This window comes from Tachyglossus aculeatus, chromosome 7 (assembly GCF_015852505.1).
Source record: "Tachyglossus aculeatus isolate mTacAcu1 chromosome 7, mTacAcu1.pri, whole genome shotgun sequence".
Taxonomy (NCBI): domain Eukaryota; kingdom Metazoa; phylum Chordata; class Mammalia; order Monotremata; family Tachyglossidae; genus Tachyglossus; species Tachyglossus aculeatus.
In genome coordinates, this window is record NC_052072.1 from 8,443,734 (window position 1) to 8,465,121 (window position 21,388).

General features: G+C 43.6%; 1 protein-coding gene across 1 annotated transcript in view; it reads left to right on the top strand.

Moving 5' to 3' along the window:
- The window catches only part of NBEAL1 (neurobeachin like 1), a 209,359-nt gene that overhangs the window by 111,836 nt on the left and 76,135 nt on the right, over nucleotides 1-21,388 (top strand). Inside the window, exons 15-27 of the mRNA XM_038748824.1 lie at nucleotides 1,011-1,143; nucleotides 2,295-2,414; nucleotides 4,888-5,191; nucleotides 8,325-8,410; nucleotides 10,109-10,198; nucleotides 13,030-13,195; nucleotides 15,772-15,905; nucleotides 17,059-17,218; nucleotides 17,333-17,435; nucleotides 17,715-17,871; nucleotides 18,779-18,937; nucleotides 19,294-19,453; nucleotides 21,226-21,314. Of these exons, the coding sequence (XP_038604752.1) occupies nucleotides 1,011-1,143; nucleotides 2,295-2,414; nucleotides 4,888-5,191; nucleotides 8,325-8,410; nucleotides 10,109-10,198; nucleotides 13,030-13,195; nucleotides 15,772-15,905; nucleotides 17,059-17,218; nucleotides 17,333-17,435; nucleotides 17,715-17,871; nucleotides 18,779-18,937; nucleotides 19,294-19,453; nucleotides 21,226-21,314 (1,861 nt within the window). The remainder of the gene's footprint in view (nucleotides 1-1,010; nucleotides 1,144-2,294; nucleotides 2,415-4,887; nucleotides 5,192-8,324; nucleotides 8,411-10,108; nucleotides 10,199-13,029; nucleotides 13,196-15,771; nucleotides 15,906-17,058; nucleotides 17,219-17,332; nucleotides 17,436-17,714; nucleotides 17,872-18,778; nucleotides 18,938-19,293; nucleotides 19,454-21,225; nucleotides 21,315-21,388) is intronic.

The window sequence follows — 21,388 nt, forward strand, 5'->3', positions numbered from 1 at the left end:
CTCCTCCAGGAGGCCTTCCCTGACTGAGCCCCTTCCTTCCTCTGCCCCTCGTCCCCCTCTCCATCCCCCCATCTTACCTCCTTCCCTTCCCCACAGCACCTGTATATCTGTATATATGTTTGTACGTATTTATCACTCTATTTATTTATTTTACTTGTACATATCTATTCATTTTATTTTGTTAGTAAGTTTGGTTTTGTTGTCTGTCTCCCCCTTTTAGACTGTGAGCCCACTGTTGGGTAGGGACTGTCTCTATATGTTGCCAACTTGGACTTCCCAAGTGCTTAGTACAGTGCTCTGCACACAGTAAGCGCTCAATAAATACGATTGATTGATTGAGTGATAGATGGGGGAGACGGACAACAAAACAAAACATGGAGACAGGTGTCAAAAGGGTTTGTGGGGGGCAGGCCTGGTTTGGACGCCCCCGCCCCCCGCGCCACATTGGAGAAAGGACCGACCCTTCTCCTTGGAGAAGCAGCATGGCTCAGTGGAAACAGCCCAGGCTTTGGAGTCAGAGGTCTTGGGTTCTAATCCTGACCCCTCCACCTGTCAGCTGGGTGACTTTGGGCGAGTCACTTCACTTCTCTGGGCCCACTTCTCTGGGCCTTAAATTTGTTAAGAGTTTACTGTACATCAAGCACCAATCATCAATCAATGAATCATCAATCAATCATCAATCAATCAAGCACCATACATCAATCAATACATTGATTACTACTAGGCTCTGGGGCTGATACAAGATCATCAGGCCTCACATGGGGCATGCAGTCAAAATCAGACGGGGGACAGGTATGGAATCCCCATTTTGCAGAGGCAGGAAAACTTAGGCACAGAGAAGTTGTGACTTGTCCAAGTTCACGCAGCAGGAAGGGGGTGAAGCCAGGCTCCGAACCTAAGTCCTCTGTCTCCCAAGCCTCTGCTTTTCCCACTAGGCCGTGCTGCCTCTCTGATGCAGTAGAACGGACCGATTGATCTGAACAAATTTCTTACGACATTTTTTCCGGCAGTTTTTTTACAGGAAATGGCATGGGTTTTGAAGCCTTTATCACTACTTCTGGAATGCTGGTGGTAGCGGTGTGTACCAAAAGAGAGTATGCAACAGTTGTCCTTCCTGAGCATAGTTTCTGCGACTCCCTCTGGGTAAGGATTCTGTGTGCCTGCTGGGTGTAACTTTTTAATTCGTCTACTTCAAGAGATGCATCAACAGCTTTTTGACCACTAAATTTAATCTTTTGGTACGGAACATATTAGTGTCTGAGAACTCTTTCCAAATGGCTTCGTTTTCTGAACTCTCCTTCCCAAGGTCATTCCTTGAACTCTTTATTGAGCTTAATTTATAATTGGGAATCCCCCCCACCGTTCCCCTTTACGGAAGAGAGGATGGATGTATTGTGGATTCTTCCAAATTTTCTAGAAGGGCACTTCAGTTTCTTTAAACAAAACTGAGCATTGCCAAGATCCACCCTTTCCTCTCCATGTATATGTTTGTACGTATTTATTACTCTAATTATTTATTTTACTTGTACATATCTATTCTATTTATTTTATTTTGTTAGTATGTTTGGTTTTGTTCTCTGTCTCCCCCTTTTAGACTGTGAGCCCACTGTTGGGTAGGGACCGTCTCTATATGTTGCCAACTTGTACTTCCCAAGCGCTTAGTACAGTGCTTTGCACACAGTAAGCGCTCAATAAATACGATTGATTGATTGATTGAACATCATGTTTGGTTTTGTTCTCTGTCTCCCCCTTTTAGACTGTGAGCCCACTGTTGGGTAGGGACTGTCTCTGTGTGTTGCCAGTTTGTACTTCCCAAGCGCTTAGTACAGTGCTCTGCACATAGTAAGTGCTCAATAAATATGATTGATTGATTGATTGATTGAACATATAAGGCTACAACGAAAGTTATTAGAAGTCAAGCTGCTCTCTCCTCATTGACACATCTGCACCTGCAAATAATGCCTAGAGACTTTGGGAGTGCCATTGCAGTGCTTCGTTATCTTGGTGTGTCTTGGAAATATTTTGAGGGCTCTTTAGCCGTAGTAGAAAATGCCTGGAGACTTTCGGAGTGCCGATGCAGTGCTTCGTTATCATGGTGTTTCTTGGAAATTTCTTGAGGGCTCTTTAACCATAGTAGAAAAGTTGCTTCCCTTGGCCTACTCCTAAAATACAATTGATTACATTTAAAGGCGACCTTTTTTTTTCCATTTGGTTTTCCAACTGCCACTCGTAAATTTCAAAGGGGGATTGGGCGTTCAGAGCTTTCTAACTGGATCCCGCTATTCCTTCATCAGCACAACATCACGATTGTTCACATGCCGGGCAAGAGGCCCTTTGGTCAGAGCCTTGTCTTCATCTACGTGAACGGACAGCAGAAGGTCTCTGCTCCCCTCAGGTTTCCGGCCATGAATGAAGTGAGTATCCCAAATCCCCCCTGGCAATTCTTAGACCATTGATAGATTTTTCTCCAATTAGAATGTACTTCCCAAGCGCTTAGTACAGTGCTGTGCACACAGTAAGCGCTCAATAAATACGAATGAATGAATTAATGGAAACTCCTGAGTCACTGTCATTTAATATCTTTGTTGTAATGTGTACTCCACATATAACTATTAGGGACACGTGGCGTTGGGGCTGGTTGGCGACTCTTGCAGACTGAGTTGATCCCAGGAGTCATTCATTCTGTCAATCGTATTTATTAAGTACTTTCTGTATGTAGAGCACTGTACTAAGTGCTTGGGAAAGAACAGTGTAACAAAAACAGTGCCAACCCCTCACCACAACAAGCTCACAGCCTAGAGCAGGGGAGAGAGACATCAGTACAAATAAATAAAATTATGGGGAGTAGCGTGGCCTAGGGGATAGAGCACACAGGCTCGGGAGTCAGAAGGACCTGGGTTCTAATCCCGGCTCTGCTGCTTGTCGGCTGTGTGACCTCAGGCAAGTCACTTAAAATATTTGTGCCTCAAGTTCCTTCGTGTGTAAAATGGGAATTAAGGCCGTGAGCCCCATGTGGGACAGGGACTGTGTCCAACGTGATTATCTTGTGTCTACCCCAGTGCTTAGAAGAGTAACTGGCACACTGAAAGCGCCTAAGCAGCGTGACTTAGTAGAAAGAGCACGGGCTTTGGAGTCAGAGGTCCTGGGTTCTAATCCCGGCTCCGCCACATCTGCAGTGTGACTTGAGGAAAGTCACTTAATTTTCCTGTGCCTCAGTTACCTCAGATGAGGGATTAAGACTGTGATTACCTTGTATCTACCCCAGTGCTTAGAACAGTGCTTGGCAAATAGTAAGCACTTAACAAATACCATTATTATTGTTATTATTAATTTAAAAAATGCCTTTAAAAGTGACTCTAAACAGAGAGCCACTAGGAAAGGCTTTCAATCCGGTGATACTTTCTTTGTTCCACTTGCTTGGTGGACCTGATTTGCCTAGCTCCCCTGAGTATTGCATTTGCTTTAAATAAAAACCCCAAATGAAGGTGATATTTAGAAGTGTTTGGACTGTGCATGCAATAGTTTAATTTGTTAAGACTGCTTATTAACTCAGGACCCACAGTTAATTTGTTCAACTGCTGATTTGAAAGGTGTTTGGAGACTGACCTTTTTTTTTTCTTTATCTCCACTGGGGAAAGAACAATACTATTAAATTTTAGGATAGGGTATCAAAGGAAGCTAGATTGCCTTGAATTTGTAGAATATCTTTATTTTTCCCAAGCATTTCCATGTTATCACATTTTCATCTCACACCATTCCTGAGAGGTAGGGAGAGACAAGGATTAATTAACCTTATTTACGTGACGGAACCTAAGCTGTGAGGTTGTGATTTGCACAAGATCTCACGTCAGACCAGTAGCAGAGCTGTAGAACCTCTAATTCAAACCAGTCCCCTCTCCTCTACGACCCACTTCATTCATTCAGTCGTATTAAGCGCTTACTGTGTGCAGAGCACTGTACTAAGCGCTTGGGAAGTACAAGTTGACAACATATAGAGACGGTCCCTACTCAACAACGGGCTCGTAAGAAGGTTGAGTCTTTCTTCCTCTGAGATTTTTAGTAGACTAGATTTTCATCTTTTTCTCTGTCTCAGTCTCTCTGTCTCCCTCTTTCTCATTGTGTAGCCTGAAGCAGGTGGAATGAAAAAAAAAAAAGAAAAAATCAGTTATAGATTTGTCTGGTATATGAAGTCCCTGGTGTGACTTGTCTTCCCAATCCAAGTCGGAATTACATAGGACTAGGACTTTATTCTGATAACAAGCAGCGTGGCTCAGTGGAAAGAGCACGGGCTTTGGAGTCAGAGGTCATGGGTTTGAATCCCGACTCTGCCACATGTCTGCTGTGTGACCTTGGGCAAGTCACTTAACTTCCCTGAGCCTCAGTTACCTCATCTGTAAAATGGGGATTAAGACTGTGAGCCCCACGTGGGACAACTTGATCACCTTGTATCCCCCCCCAGTGCTTAGAACAGTGCTCTGCACATAGTAAGCGCTTAACAAATGCCATCATTATTATTATTATTATTATAACTTGACACGTGTCCACGTGTTTCGTTTTGTTGCCTGTCTCCCCCTTCTAGACTGTGAGCCCGTTGTTGGGTAGGGACCGTCTCTATATGTTGCCGACTTGTACTTCCCAAGAGCTTAGTACAGTGCTCTGCACACGGTAAGCACTCAATAAATGCGATCGAATGAATGAATGACTAATAGACTATCGAAAGTACTGTCCTTCCTCGGCACTGTGGGAAGACTATTTCACTTCCATTCCCTGTTGCCTAGGAATAAAAATGAAAGGCAGGCCTCTTTAAATGGGATAAGCTCCGCTCGTTTCGAGAAAGTTAAAATGATGCTGCAGCCTCTCGGGGTTTCCTGGTGTTTCTGCCTGCAGCCCTTTACTTCGTGCTGCATCGGCTCCGCCGGGCAGAGGACCACCACTCCTCCTCCGTCCCAGATCCCCGACCCTCCGTTCTCTTCCCCCGTCACCCCTCACCGGACGTCCTTCGGAGGGATTCTGTCCTCGGCCACCTGGGGTGGGACGGTTGAGAAAACAGAAGCGATCACCAAATTGATCTCAGCCGGGACCCAGGACAGCGAGTGGGGCTGTCCCACATCCCTCGAGGGTCAACTTGGATCGGTCATCGTCTTCCACGAAGCACTGCAGCCCCCTCAGATTAAGGCCTTGTATTTGGCAGGTGAGTGTGGGCGAGATAGGCTAACTCGCGGGCTCATTGTGCTGCCTTTTGGTCATCGTCATCATCATCAATCGTATTTACTGAGCGCTTACTATGTGCAGAGCACTGTACTAAGCGCTTGGGAAGTACAAATGGGCAACATATAGAGACAGGCCCTACCCAACAGTGGGCTCACAGTCTAAAAGGGGGAGACAGAGAACAAAACCAAACAAACTAACAAAATAAAATAAATAGAATAGATATGTACAAGTAAAATAAATAAATAGGGTAATAAATACGTACAGTTAGAGATGCCAAGTATTTGTTGAGCGCTTACTATGTGCAGAGCACTGTACTACGTGCTTGGGAGAGTACAGTACAACAGAATTGGGAGACCCATTTCCTGCCCATAATGAGCGTACAGTTTAGAAGGGGAGACAGGCATTCATATCAGTAAATTACAGATACGGATGTACTGTCCTGTCCACGTGTTTTGTTTTGTTGTCTGTCTCCCCTTTCTAATAATAATAATAATAATGATGACATTTGTTAAGCGCTTACTATGTGCAGAGCACTGTTCTAAGCGCTGGGGGGGAATACAGGGTGATCAAGTTGTCCCACGTGGGCCTCATGGTCTTAATCCTCATTTTACAGATGAGGTAACTGAGACTGTGAGCCCGTTGTTGGGTAGGGGCCACCTCTATATGTTGCCAACTTGTACTTCCCAAGCGCTAAGTACACACAGTAAGCGCTCAATAAGTACGATTGAATGAATGAATGAATGAATGAAATGCTTGGGACTGCACACAATAAATACTTAAATAGTGATTAGGAGGCCAAGAAAAATATTTACAAACTGGGATAGACCTGTAGGGACACAGAAGCAAGGTATTTGTCTCTTCCTAGAGAAAGAGTTGGTCTGGAGTTTGTCGAATGTACTGTAAAGTTAGATGTTGAGTTTAGTAAAGGAACTAGAAATAATGTAAACTAATATTGGAAATCTTTCAAGTTTACTCTGTCACTGAGCCTGTAAATGATCCAAATGGCAGCCAGAGCACTTTGGGATTATCCCCGACTCATCTGTCTCATTTCAACCCACGTGTTCAGTCAGTCACCAAATTGTGTCAGCCCTACCCTCACAACGTGGCTAAAATTGGCTCTTTTCTCTCCATTCGAAGTGCTACTACGCAGATCCCAGCACCTCTAGACTGTAAGCTCACTATGGGCAGGGAATGTGACTGTTTATTGTTGCATTGTACCCTCCCAAGCACTTATTATAGTGCTCTGCACACCCCAGGAGCTCATTCATTCATTCAGTCGTATTTATTGAGCGCTTACTGTGTGCAGAGCACTGTACTAAGCGCTTGGGAAGTCCAAGTTGGCAACATATAGAGACGGTTCCTACCCAACAGCGGGCTCACAGTCTAGAAGGGGGAGACAAACAACAAAATATATTAACAAAATAAAATAAAGAGAATAAATATGTACAAGTAAAATAGAGTAATATGTATAAACATATATACGTATATACAGGTGATGTGGGGAGGGGAAGGAGGTAAATACTATTCAATGAATAATATCCTAGCTCACTAAATACTATTGAATGAATAATATCCTAGCCCTCCTAGACTACTGCATCAGCCTCCTTGCTGACCTTCCTGCCAGTCTGCAGTCCATTCCTTACTTCACTCTGCTGCTCACTGTATTTTTCTAAAAAAGAGTTCATTCCACTTTTCCCCACTCCCCAAGAACCTCCCAATGGTTGCCCGGTCACCTCCGCATCAAACAGAAACTCCGTGCTGTCAGCTTTCATCATCATCAATCATATTTACTGAGCACTTACTATGTGCAGAGCACTGTACTAAGCGCTTGGGAAGTACAAATTGGCAACATAATGCTTTCAAGCACTCAATCCCCTTGTCTCCTCCTACCTTAAATCACTGATTTCCTGCTACAAGCCACTTCGTTCCTCATACGCCAAGCTACTCTCTATACCTCCATCTCGCCCCTGACGGTTTGACCTCATCCTCCCTCTGGCCTGGAACTCTCTCCCCCTTCATATCAATCAATCAATCATATTTACTGAGCGCTTACTGTATGCAGAGCACTGTACTAAGCGCTTGGGAAGTACAAGTTGGCAACATTTAGAGACGGTCCCTACGCAACAGTGGGCTCACAGTCTAAAAGGGGGAGACAGAAAACAAAACCAAACATACTAACAAAATAAAATAGAGTAGATATGTACAAGTAAAATAAATAAATAGAGTAATAAATATGTACAAACATATATACATATGTATATATAGACTGTGAGCCCACTGTTGGGTAGGGACTGTCTCTATTTGTTAGCAACTTGTACTTCCCAAGCGCTTAGTACAGTGCTCTGCACAAAGTAAGCGCTCAATAAATACGATTGATTGATTGATATATATATATTATTCATATATGACAGACTGCCACTCTCCCCACCTTCCAATCCTTATTAAAATCATGCCTCCTCCAAGAAGCCTTCCAGCTAAGCCTTCATTTCCTCTAATCCCTCTCCCTTCTGCATCCCCTATGACCTTGGATCTGTATCTTCTAAGCATTTGCTATTTACCCCAACCTCAACTCCGCAGCACTCGTATCCATATCCGTAATTTATTTTCAAGTCTGTCTCCTGCTCTGGTTTCTAAGCTTCTAGTGGGCAGGGAATGGATCTGCTAACTCTGTTGTATTGCACTTTCCCAAGCAGTACAGTGCTTTGCGCACAGTAAGCTCTCCATAAATACCATCGATCCGTATATATTATCAGGCAAAAATATGATCAGGATTTAGCAGTTGCAGATAATCCACTTCAAAATGTATGGGTGAGAGTTCTAGAATAATTGATTAAATTTTAGAGCGAAAGGAATAATGCAACAATCCATGGTGAAGGATGTGGATTAGAAGAAGTGTATTAGCTCTCTGTGGGTAGGGAATAGCTCCACCAACTCTACCGTCAAGTGTTTAGTACAGTGCTCTGCACTCAGTAAGCAATCAATAAATACGATTGGTTTATTGAAGTCACAAAAAAGTCTGATTTCCTCATATTTTTTGGCTTTGATTTTAAATGAATTTGCTAAACTGCTAAGTGCTGAAGTGTGATTTTTTTTTTTTATGAACTAATTTTCAGGCCCAAACTGTTTAAGTCCTTGGAAATTCCAAGAGTCCGAAGCGGCAGATCTGCCTAATAAAGTGCTTCTACACTACACACCAAAGGTTGGAATTGCTCATTTCTAGCCCCTTGTTTCCTGGGTGGTAACTTCATCCGAAGATCCAAAAGTGTTAGAAATGTAATTCTCTGTGTGTATGTTGAACTGTCTAGTGGGTACTCTATTTATTTATTTATTTTACTTGTTATTACTCTATTTTACCTGTACATATCTATTCTATTTATTTTATTTCCCAGACTGAGCCCCTTCCTTCCTCTCCCTCTCGTCCCCCTCTCCATCTCCCCAATCTTACCTCCTTCCCTTCCCCACAGCACCTGTATATATGTATATATGGTTGTACATATTTGTTACTCTATTTATTTATTTTACTTGTACATATCTATTCTATTTATTTTATTTTGTTCGTATGTTTGGTTTTGTTCTCTGTCTCCCCCTTCTAGACTGTGGGCCCACTGTCGGGTAGGGACTGTCTCTGTATGTTGCCAACTTGTACTTCCCAAGCGCATAGTACAGTGCTCTGCACACAGTAACCGCTCAATAAATATGATTGATTGATTGATATAGAGACGGACAATAGAAAGGACTTAGTATAGTATAGTATAGTGCTCTGCACACCGTAAGTGCTTAGTAAATATGACTGACTGTGAGCCCGCTGTTGGGTAGGGACCGTCTCTATATGTTGCCAACTTGTACTTCCCAAGCGCTTAGTACAGTGCTCTGCACACAGTAAGCGCTCAATAAATACGACTGAATGAATGAATGACCGACTAGTTATGTGTTTACTGAATGGTGAGGTTTTTGATGGGTTTTTTTTCCCCATCACATGGCAGGCTGCAGGGCCAGTTTTGGGACAGTAAGCCTGCTGTGAGCTGGGAATATGTCTACCAACTTTGCTGTGTTGTACTCTCCCAAGCGCTTAGTACAGTGCTCTGCACACAGCAAGTGCTCAGTATATACCATCGATTGGTTAAGTGACTGATTGATATGATGTAGGGGAAACTTTCTAAGCTCAAACCTCTAGCTCTTCCCTTCATCGTGTGCACTAATGCCGTAATTCATCTTGGAATTTTCTATGAGAAGCAGCGTGGCTCGGTGGAAAGAGCCCGGGCTTTGGAGTCAGAGGTCATGGGTTCAAATGCCGGCTCTGCTAATTGTCCGCTGTGTGACTTTGGGCAAGTCACTTCACTTCTCTGTGCCTCAGTTACCTCATCTGTAAAATGGGGATTAAGATTGTGGGACAACCTGATCACTTTGTAACTTCCCCAGAACAGTGTTTTGCACATAGTAAGCGCTTAATAAATGCCATTATTATTATTATTATTATTATTGAGCCAAGCCATTATGTTTACATGAAGTATACCCACTTCAGAGAAGGTGTGAAGTATCCTGCTAGCCTTGTTTGAAGGCACATCTCCTCCAAGAGGCCTTCCCTGATTAAGCCCTCCTTTCCTTTTCTCTCACTCCCTTCTGCATCGCCCTGACTTTCTCCCTTTATTCATTCCCCCCTCCCAGCCCCGTAACACTTACCTATATACCTGTAATTTATTTATATTAAAGTCTGTCTCCTTCTCTAGATGACAGTCCCATTGTGGACAGGGAATATGTCTGTTTATTGTTATATTATACTCTTTCAAGTGCTTAGTACAGTGCTTTGTACATAGTAAGTGCTCAGTAAATCTAACCATATGAATGACTTATCAGTTTTAGAGATAGTAACGGAATTTACATTTTTCCTCTCTCCCAGGCCTGCAAAAATCCAATCTGCCTCGATCTGTCCATCAATTGTTTACATGGAAGATTAACGGGAAACAAAGTAGTGAACTGGGACATCAAGGTAAATTCCTAAGTGTGCTGTAATAATAATAATAATGGTATTGAAGTGCGTATTATGTGCAAGTCACTGTACTAAGCACTGGGGTGGATGTAAGCAAATTGGGTTGGACATAGCCCCTGTCCCACATGGGGCTCACAGTCAGAATCCCCATTTGACGGATGAGGCAACCGAGGCCCAGAGACGTGAAACGACTTGCCCAAGGTCACACAGCAGACAAGTGACGGAGCCGGGATTAGAACCTAGCTCCTTCTGACTCGTGGGCCCAGGCTGTATCCCCTAGGCCATGCTGCTTCTCAGATCCCTAGAGAAGCAGTGTGGCTCAGTGGAAAGAGCCCAGGCTTCGGAGTCAGGGGTCATGGGTTCAAATCCCAGCTCCGCCAATTGTCAGCTGTGTGACTTGGGGCAAGTCACATCACTTCTCTGGGCCTCAGTTCCTTCACCTGTAAAATGGGGATTAATGAGAAGCAGCGTGGCTCAGTGGAAAGAGCCCGGGCTTTGAAATCAGAGGTCATGGGTTCGAATCTCGGCTCTGCCACATGTCTGCTGTGTGACCTTGGGCAAGTCACTTAGCTTCTCTGAGCCTCAGTTACCTCATCTGTAAAATGGGGATTAAGACTGTGAACCCCACATGGGACAACCTGATCACTTTGTATCCCCCCCAGCGCTTAGAACAGTGCTTTGCACATAGTAAGCGCTTAACAAATGCCAACATTATTATTATTATTATTATTATTCTCACAAATATTAAGGACCTTGCTAGAGATAGTTCAGCTAAAGCACCTGGAGCTGAGGTCATCCTACCCTGTTTTGGTTTTGTTTGCTTTTTATGTTATTTTTTAAGCGCTTACTATGTGCCAGTCACTGTACTGAGTGCTGGGGTATATCAGTCAAACAATTGTATTTATTGAGTGCTTACTGTGTGCTGAGCACTGTCCTTAGCAATTCTTAACAGACACATTCCCTGCCCACAGTGACCTTACAGGCTAGAGGGGGAGACAGACATTAATATAAATAAATAAATTACCGGTATGTACAGAACTGCTTTGGGGCTGGGAGGCGGGGGATGAAGGAAAGGAGCAAGTCAATCAATCAATCAATCATATTTATTGAGCACTTACTGTGTGCAGAGCACTGTACTAAGCGCTTGGGAAGTACAAGTTGGCAACATATAGAGACAGTCCCTACCCAACAGTGGGCTCACAGTCTAGAAGTCAGGGTGATGCAGAAGGGAGTGGAAGAAAATGAAAAGAGGGCGTAATTAGGGAAGGCTTCTCGGAGGATATGTTGCCAATTTGTACTTCCCAAGCGCTTAGTACAGTGCTCTGCACATAGTAAGCGCTCAATAAATACGATTGATGATGATGATATGCCTTCACTAAGGCATTGAAGGCAGGGAGAGTTATTGTCTGTCAGATATGAAGAGAAAGGGCATTCCAGGTCACAAGCAGGATGTGATACAAGCTTATAGTATTTGTTAAGCATATACTATGTGCCAGGCACTGTAGTAAGCGCTGGGGTAGGTACAAACTAATTCATAATAATAATAATGATGATGATGGCATTGATTAAGCACTTACTATGTGCAGAACACTCTTCTAAGCACTGGAGAGGTTACAAAGTGATCAGGTTGTCCCATGGCGGGGGCTCACAGTTTTAATCCCCATTTTACAGATGAGGTAACTGAGGCACAGAGAAGTCAAAGTCACCCAGCTGACAAATGGCGGAGCTGGGATTTGAACCCATGACTTCTGACTCCAAAGCCCGTGCTCTTTCCACTGAACCACGCTGCTTCTGATTAGTTGGACACAGTCCTTGTCCCATATGGGGCTCGCAATCTTAACCCCATTTTACAGTTGAGGGAACCGAGGCGCAGAGCAATCAATCAGTCAGCGGTATTTATTGAGCACTTACTGTGTGCGGAGCACTGTACTAAGCGCTTGGGAAGTCCAAGTTGGCAACATATAGAGACGGTCCGTACCCAACAGTGGGCTCACAATCTAGAAGCAGAGCAGTGAAATGACTTGCCCAAGGTCACCCAGCTGACAAGTGGCGGAGCTGGGATTAGAACTGTGGGCGGGGAATATCATCATCATCAATCGTATTTATTGAGCGCTTACTATGTGCAGAGCACTGTACTAAGCGCTTGGGAAGTACAAATTGGCAACATATAGAGACAGTCCCTACCCGACAGTGGGCTCACAGTCTAAAAGCTCACAGTCACAGGCAGAATATGTCTGTTTATTGTTGTCTTGTGCTCTCCCAAGCACTGAGCACAGCGCTGTGCCCACGGTAAGCGCTCAATAAATATGAATGAATGAATGATCTGACTCCCGAGGTCCACACTCTATCCACTTGGCCACACTGCTCCTGGTGATGTAGCTTCTTGCCGTCACCATTTGCATTCAGTATCTGCCTCGGGATTTCCTCGTGACCACTTAGGGGACAACGAGGCTAAATTCGGTCGTAAACCTTGAAAATCCAATATTCCCAAGGTTTTTCTGTGGATGGGTGCTCGGAAACAAAACCTGGAGGCCAGAGGTATCCAGATCCGAAAACGTGACCCGTCAAAGTAACTCCCAGCCCTCTGTGATTCTCTAGTTTGCATGAAGTTTTCCCCCCTTCTGCATTCGTAATAAAAATCATTTAACCATTCAGGGCTCAAAATCAAATCACTAAGGGTTGGGTTAAAGAAATGGGCTTTAATTTCAGCGTAAAACTGGAAATGGTTCCGACTGGAGGAAAATTGGTAGTGGGTTAGGAGCATCTAGACCTCTTCTCTCTGGCGTTCACTTTCAGCGGGAAAAAATGGGCTCTTGAATTGTTTTTTTCAGGATATGATCAACTGCATAGGTGGCTTGAATGTGCTGTTCCCACTTTTGGAGCAAATCAGTGTTCTTAGCGGACAGATGCCGGAAAAAAACCGGGAAAGTATCACCCCTGAACCAGCCACCCCCATTGAAGGGGATTGGGTGGTGTTATCTTCCACAAAGGCCTCAGGTATTGGGAAAATAAGTGATCTAACATAGTTTCTGGCAACTGGAAATTGAAGTGGGGATTTGGCTTTAGTCTGGTGTCAGGTAATCGGCGGTACGATGGTTATATTTTATTAGACATTTAGTTTTATCAATCAGTGTCGTTCATTGAGAGTCCACAAAGGCCTCAGGTATTGGGAAAATAAGTGATCTAACATAGTTTCTGGCAACTGGAAATTGAAGTGGGGATTTGGCTTTAGTCTGGTATCAGGTAATCGGCGGTACGATGGTTATATTTTATTAGACATTTAGTTTTATCAATCAGTGTCATTGATTGAGAGTTTACTGTGTGCAGAGCGCTGTTTAAGTTCTCTCCCCAAGGGTATGCCAGAACTGAATTTACAACTGTTATTAAAATATTGAAACTGCCTTGCATTTAAGCCTTCATGGATCTTGCAGCTATTGGGTGGTTATTAAAATGGATGGATGCTGATAAATTGTGGCTTTAAGAGTTAGAAAGTATGTGCTGATGAGTAGAAAACCAACAGATTTTAAAGGTTTTTTTTAACATTTATTGCAGCTGTTAAGCATTTTTTATGGGTCTAAGGCATGCCCTCAGAAGAGTATAGGAGTAACAATTCAGACCTGGGGCAGCTGGATCAGGCGCTTGTGGAAAGATTAACTTGATAAAGGAAAAAAACAATAAATGAATAACAACTGTTTCAATAAGAGCTGCTGCACATTGCTGCTTAAAGGAACTGTTTTAGGCTTATAATAATTCAGACCTGGAGTAGGCTGGATTAGGCACAAGTGAAAAGATTTATGCGATAACGCAAAAAAATTAAATGAATTGGCAGCAATAGTAATAATAATAATAATGTATTGAAGTGTCTACTATGTGCCAGGCACCGTTCTAAGCACAGGGGTAGATACAAGATAATCAGGTTGGACGCAGACCCTGCCCCACATTGAGCTCACAGTCTAAATCCCCATTTTACAGATGAGGGAACTGAGGCCCAGGGAAGTGAAGAGATTTGTCCACTTTCACACAGACAAGGGATGGAGCCAGGATTAGAACTCAGAATAATAATAATGGTGGTATTTGTTCATTCATTCATTCATTCAATCGTATTTATTAAGTGCTTACTATGTGCCAAGCACTGTTCTAAGCGCTGGGGTAGATACAAGGTAATTCATTCATTCATTCAATCGTATTTATTGAGCGGTTACGGTGTGCAGAGCACTGTACTAAGCGCTTGGGAAGTACAAGTTGGCAACATATAGAGACGGTCCCAACCCAACAGCTGGCTCACAGTCTAGAATCAATCAATCAGTCGTATTTATTGAGCGCTTACTGTGTGCAGAGCACTGTATTAAGCGCTTGGGAAGTACAAGTTGGCAACATATAGAGACAGTCACTACCCAACAGTGGGCTCACAGTCTAAAAGGGGGAGACAGAGAACAAAACCAAACATACTAACAAAATAAAATAGAGTAGATATGTACAAGTAAAATAAATAAATAAATAGAGTAATAAATATGTAGGGGGAGACAGGCAACAAAACAAAACATATTCACAAAATAAAATAAATACATAGAATAGTAAATATGTACAAGTAAAATAGAGTAATTAATCTGTACAAACTTATATACATATATACAGGTGCCGTGGGGAGGGGAAGGAGGTAAGGCGGGGGGGATGGGGAGGGCGAGCAGCGGGAGATGAAGAAGGGGGCTGAGTCTGGGAAGGCCTCCTGGAGGAGGTGAGCTCTCAGTAGGGCTTTGAAGGGAGGACACTTGTTAAGCACTTAGTATGTGTCAAGCACTCTTCTAAGGGCTGGAGTAGATAGAAGGTAATCAGGTTGTCCCATTTGGGGCTCACAGTCTTAATCCCCATTTTACAGATGAAGGAACTGGGGCACCGAGAAGTGAAGTGACTGGCCCCAAGTCACTCAGCCAATAAGTGCCGGAGCCGGGATTAGAACCCATGACCTCTAACTCTCAGTCCCGTGCTCTATCCACTAGGCCATGCTGCTAGCTTCCTCACGTTGCTGCTAAGGGGACCGTTTTCAGGTTAAAATATTTCAGGCCTGGGAGGGCTTAATCAGGCATCTGTGGAAAGATTAATGTAATAGAGGAAAAAAATCATAAATGAACAGCAACAACAGTAATGAGAGCTGCAGAAGACTGCTGCTAAAGGGATCATTTTCAAGTTGTTTAAGTTTCCAGTAGGGCTGTCCCCAGTCACGTAATTATGAGCTTTTTCAGATGTTGCTACCGCCACGGCAACTACTACTCCCTGGGCCGCATCAGCATAACGGCTCGATCCCAGCTATTGAGGGGATTTGGGGGGCAGCATATCTTCACAGACCCCCAAGGCTCAGCTGGAGAAAGAGGCCCTGGGGTCCATGTAGCTGCCGTGGCTGCTTCTCTCTGTCCATGGGAAAAGTTCATCTGTTGTGCTGTAACCTAGAAAGCTAGTTCCAAAAGGCTGAAGCGTAGGATGTTTTTTTAATACAAGGGGAGAGAAGTGACTGAAAGGAACCGAGTTGGGATGCAAGTAATTGCAATAATTCAATAAATATGTTCCCAAATCCACAGAGTCACGGCTGGAGAAGAATTTTGTGGCCACTTTTATCTTAATGGTGAAGCACTTTATTCAAAGACACCCCATCAATCAGGAGAACCTCATTCACTCCCACGGTGTTGCCACTCTAGGGGCCTTGCTGCAGAAGGTGAGCAAACTTGAGACTATAATTCAGCCCTCGCTGCCGATATCTTCTGTCCGGAAAGCAGTTCGGTTTACTGAAGCGCTCAATAAATATGATTGAATGAAAGAATGAGTGAATGAATGAATAAATGAGGCATCGATATAAGTCTGTAAGAGTTCTTGAGGCAGTTAGTGTGATGCCATACAGCAGTATGGTGTACCTTCTCATTCAAGAACGGGAAACAAGTTGTTTTCCTTCAAACTCTTTGGCAAAATTTGGAGGAAATCAGTTTATGCAGGAAACTTTTATTAAAGTAATATCCTGTGACCTAACAGTCTGGAGAAGGGAGTATGATCTTTTAGTGCTGATGTTTGCAGTTTTAGAGACTAATATTGCACTGTCTGTTTGTTATTTTAAGCAGCAAATGGCAACCATAAAAACCAGATCAATCAGTAGTGTCTATTGAGCACGCTGTGTGTGCGGGAACTGTGCTACATCCTGGGGAGAATGCAGTAGAGTTGATAAATATGATCTCTACCCTCAAGGAGCTTACAAACAGAGGAGATACACATAAATAATTACAGATAGGAGTAAAAAGAGAATGGAAAGAGGGATACGGGTGGCTGAGTATATGCTTAAAAATTAGAAAAAGTCGATATATGTGGGTAGTTGTGAGTCTGTGAATGCTCTGGTGATGGTTGGGAGAATATGATCTGGGGAGAGGAAATATTGTGGAAAATCTCTGGAGGAGGTTTGATTTCAGAAGGACCTTGAAAAATGGGGAGAGGTCAAGTCTGGTGGATGGGAAAGGAGTGGGTTACTAGCAGGGTGAAGGGCAGAAATAAGAGGTCGACAGTGGGAGAATGAAGTACAGAAAGTAGGTTTGATTGAGAAGAATAAAGAGCGCGAGCTGGGGTGGAGTGAGAGAAGGGTGTGGATAAGTAAACGGGAGAGTGCCTACTTTAAAACTGGTCATCAGGCATTTCTGCTGGATAAGGAGCGGCAGGAAAGCATCTGACTTCAAGGCTTTGAGAGTTTTCCAGCTCAGCTGAAAAATAAGATAACTAAGTGTCACCGTAAGCAGTGAATGAACTGATGAATGACTGACTTTTTTAACGGAACTATTTACTCTCCTTTTTAAAAAATTCATTCAACACTGCCGATGACTGGAATTTAGGTACCAAGCAGCTTGATGGATGTGAATGTTTTAGTGGCTGTGCAGCTACTAATTGAACAGGTTTCAGTGGAGAAAAACATGCAACTTCTGCAGCAGATGTATCAGCACCTACTCTTTGACTTCCGTATCTGGAATCGTGGAGATTTTCCCTTTCGGATCGGTGAGATTTGACTGGTCAAATTATGTGTAACTCTGTGAGATTTAACTACCTAGGTCATTTTCTTGTAAGTAAAATATGGGATTTGAATCCTAAAAACCAGTTTTCTATTTTTAGGACACATACAGTACCTTTCCACCATCATCAAAGACAGCCGGAGGGTCTTCCGAAAGAAATTTGGTGTACAGTTTCTCTTAGACACGCTCAGGATTTATTATGGGTATGATGCCCCCGTTTCCTCTCGGTCTGAACGTTAGGCCAGTGCTCTAAGATTTTCTCTCATCCCTAAATGGGTTTCTCTTTCTTATTTTGGTTCGCGTACCACCCATTTCCCCCCAACTCTCATTAGAATGTTTTCTGACAGAAAAAAATGTCAAATTACCCTGAGTTGTTACCAAATTGAAACTATCAAGTGTAATGTTAAACTCTTTTTAATGATCACGTATGTGCCCTGAAAGTGTGTTTCTCTGACATCTGACTCCTTCCTTTTTAATAACAGGAGTGTCTTCAAAGAGAACGAACTGTCTCCGGATGATATCCGAACCATAAGAACTTCTCTGTATGGATTGATCAAATATTTCCTAAGTAAAGGTGGGACTCATGAAGAAATACAGAGCGTCATGGGATACATAGCTGCCACCAGTGATGAAGAACAGGTAGAGAGGCCGACTTTAATTCTGCTAGAACTTATCGGGGTTGTGGCCAGACCGATCTGGACGATGTTGGGCCAAATGTCAGTTGAATCTTGACTTCAGCTGGGGAATCTTGACTCCAGGTTAGCCTTTCAGGAGACTGTATTAGGCCTGGAGTCCCTGCGAAGTTTGGAAATTTTTTTTTATGGCATTTAAGCACTTACTCTGTGCCCGGCCCTGTTCTGAACATTGGGGTAGATCCAAGTCAATCAGGTTGGATTACCTGATGTACAAGTAAAATAAATAGAGTATTAAATCTGTACAAACATATATACAGGTGTTGCGGGGAGGAGAAGGAGGTAGGGCGGGGGGGGATGGGGAGGAGGAGAGGAAAAAGGGGCTCAGTGTGGGAAGGCCTCCTGGAGGAGGTGAGCTCTCAGTAGGGCTTTGAAGGGAGGAAGAGAGCTACCTTGGCGGATGTGCGGAGGGAGGGCATTCCGGGCCAGGGGGAGGACGTGGGCTGGGGGTCGATGGCGGGACAGGTGAGAACGAGGTACAGTGAGGAGGTGAGCGGCAGAGGAGCAGAGGGTGCGGGCTGGGCTGGAGAAGGAGAGAAGGGAGGTGAAGTAGGAGGGGACAAGGTGATGGACAGCCTTGAAGCCGAGAGTGAGGAGTTTTGTACCATACTCTGTACAGTAAGGTCACTGGAGACAGGGTGTGTGTCTACCAACTCTATTATACTCTCCCAAGCATTTAGTACAGTAAGTGCTCAATTAATACGACTGTTTGATTCCCCAAACCCAGTCTACGCCTAACCCACTATGGGGTTTTATGCTGGTTTTAGAGATGTTTTCTCTGTAGGGCTTAGTTTAGTAACTTTTGCCAAGATGATGGTTTTGCTTAGGTGTGACTTCTGGTTTTTATTTTCAAGCTTTGTGGGATTCTGGATATTCTCTTCAACCTGCTTCATACCAGCCCTACTCGAGATCAGCTTTTTTTATTGCTCTTTGAGCCAGGAAACGCTGATATCCTCTATGCCCTGCTGTTAAATCAACGATACTCTGATAGACTAAGAGAGTACATTTTTAAGGTACTAAAATATGTCTCCTTTCATTTACATTGTCTGAAATTAAAATACAACTAGGCAATTAGAATCCATCTGAATTTATTTAGAATGTATTTGTGGAATCTACTCTTGATTTTAACGCAGGCTGGCTTAAAATTAGTGTCAGTTCTAACATTTTTATCATCAGGTTTGTGAAAATAGTATTCTTTTTCGTGATATGGTAGTTGGAACATTGAGAATTTTTTTCTGGGGGAGCAGAACAGAACATTTTTAAAGCACTGCAGTGATGCATCAAATTTCCAGCACTCAGTACAGTGGTCTGCACTTAGTAAGCGCTTAATAAATGCCTTTACTACTTCTACTACTTGCATTTGTTACAGATTGTGGAGCAGATGCTGAAATGCACTAAAGTATATGAACGGAGTAAGCAGAGAATTAGACTCAGAGAAGTGGGTTACTCAGGGCTGGGACTCCTGCTGAACGATGCACCAATTCATATTTCGCTTATAAAAAGCCTTCTTAATCAAGTCCTCAATACAGGTATGATGAATAAGGATAATGGTATGTTTTCTAGTTGTGTTTATGAATGTGGTTAAAGGTATATCTGATGCATATTGACTGTACCTTAAAGCGCTTTTCGCTCAGGTCCACGTTTGAAGTGACTCAGACTTAAAAGTGAAGCGTCGATTCCACCTTCACAACATCATCATCATCATCATCATCATCAATCGTATTTATTGAGCGCTTACTATGTGCAGAGCACTGTACTAAGCTCTTGGGAAGTACAAGTTGGCAACATATAGAGACAGTCCCTACCCAACAGTGAGCTCACAGTCTAAAAGGGAGAGACAGAGAACAAAACCAAACATACTAACAAAATAAAATAAATAGAATAGATATGTACAAGTAAAATAAATAAATAGAGTAATAAATATGTACAAACATATATACAGGTGCTGTGGGGATGGGAAGGAGGTAAGATGAGGGGGATGGAGAGGGGGACGAGGGGGAGAGGAAGGAAGGGGGTCAGTCTGGGAAGGCCTCGTGGAGGAGGTGAGTTCTCACTAGGGCCTTGAAGGGAGGAAGAGAGCTAGCTTGGTGAATGGGCAGAAGGAGGGCATTCCAGGCCCGGGGGATGACGTGGGCCGGGGGTCGATGGCGGGACAGGTGAGAATGAGGCGTGGTGAGGAGATTAGCGGCAGAGGAGCGGAGGGTGCGGGGTAGGCTGTAGAAGGAGAGAAGGGAGGTGAGGTAGGAGGGGGCGACATCGCTAAAATCCTCCCTTTCCTCTCCATCCAAGCTACTACCACATCAAACCAATCACTTATCTTACCCCACCTGTGTCAGCCTCCTTGCTGACCTCCCTGCCTCCTGTCTCTCCCCACTCCAACTCATACTTCATTCTGCTTCCTGGATCATTTTCTACCAAACGCTCAGGCCGTGTTTCCCCACTCCTCAGGAAACTCCAGTGGTTGCCCATCCACCTCCGCATCAAACAAAAACTCCTCACCATTGGCTTTAAAGCAGTCGATCAACTTGCCCCCTCCTGTCTCACCTCTCTACTCTCCTCCTACAATCCAGCCTGCACACTGCGCTCCTCTACTGCTAACCTTCTCACTGTACCTCGATGTCGTCAATCTCACGGCCGACCTCTTGCCCATATCCTGCCTCTGCCCTGGAGCACCCGCCCTCTTCGAATCTGACAGACAATTACTCTTTCCCCTTTCAGAGCCATATTGAAGGCACATCTCTTCCAAGAGGCCTCCCCTGACTAAGCCCTCCTTCCCTCTCCTCCCTCTCCCTTGTGTGGCTCTGACTCGCTTTCTTTATTCATCACTCTTCCCCCCAGCCCCACAGCACTTATGTACATATCTGTAATTTATTTATTTTATTAATGTATGTTGCCCTCTCTGGATTGTAAGCTCGTTGTGGGCAAGGAATGTGTCTGTTTATTGTTATATTGTACTGTCCCAAGCACTTAGTACAGTGCTCTCCACACAGAAAGCACTCAATAAATACAGTTGAATGAATGAATGAATGAATTCTTTCCCAAAGTTTGATATTCTTTTAGTCAGGAACAAAGATTCATTGATCACCTGCATAGCGAGAGGGCATCGTACAGAATACATACAGAGTCCCTGTCCTCCCATCTTAAAGGATCTTGTAGGGAAACGTTAAACTCATTTTCCGTTTTTTAGTCATTTCCATTTCTACGTTCTTCATCTCTGTAAAACCGTTGTTCACGTTTACCTGGTTTTATTATTTTTGTCGTTGATCTGCCTTTAAAGTTTGTAATTTTGTTCTACCCACAGACCCAGCTGTGAATTTTAAAGACCTTCTAGCCGTAATATATTTGTCCCATCGAACAGCTGTGAACTTCAGGGTGGCTATCTGTAGAAAGGTTGGTATACTTTTTTTCAAGCAGCAGCATTTGAAGGCACAGAGACTTTCATTTTGTTCATGTAACTAATAAAG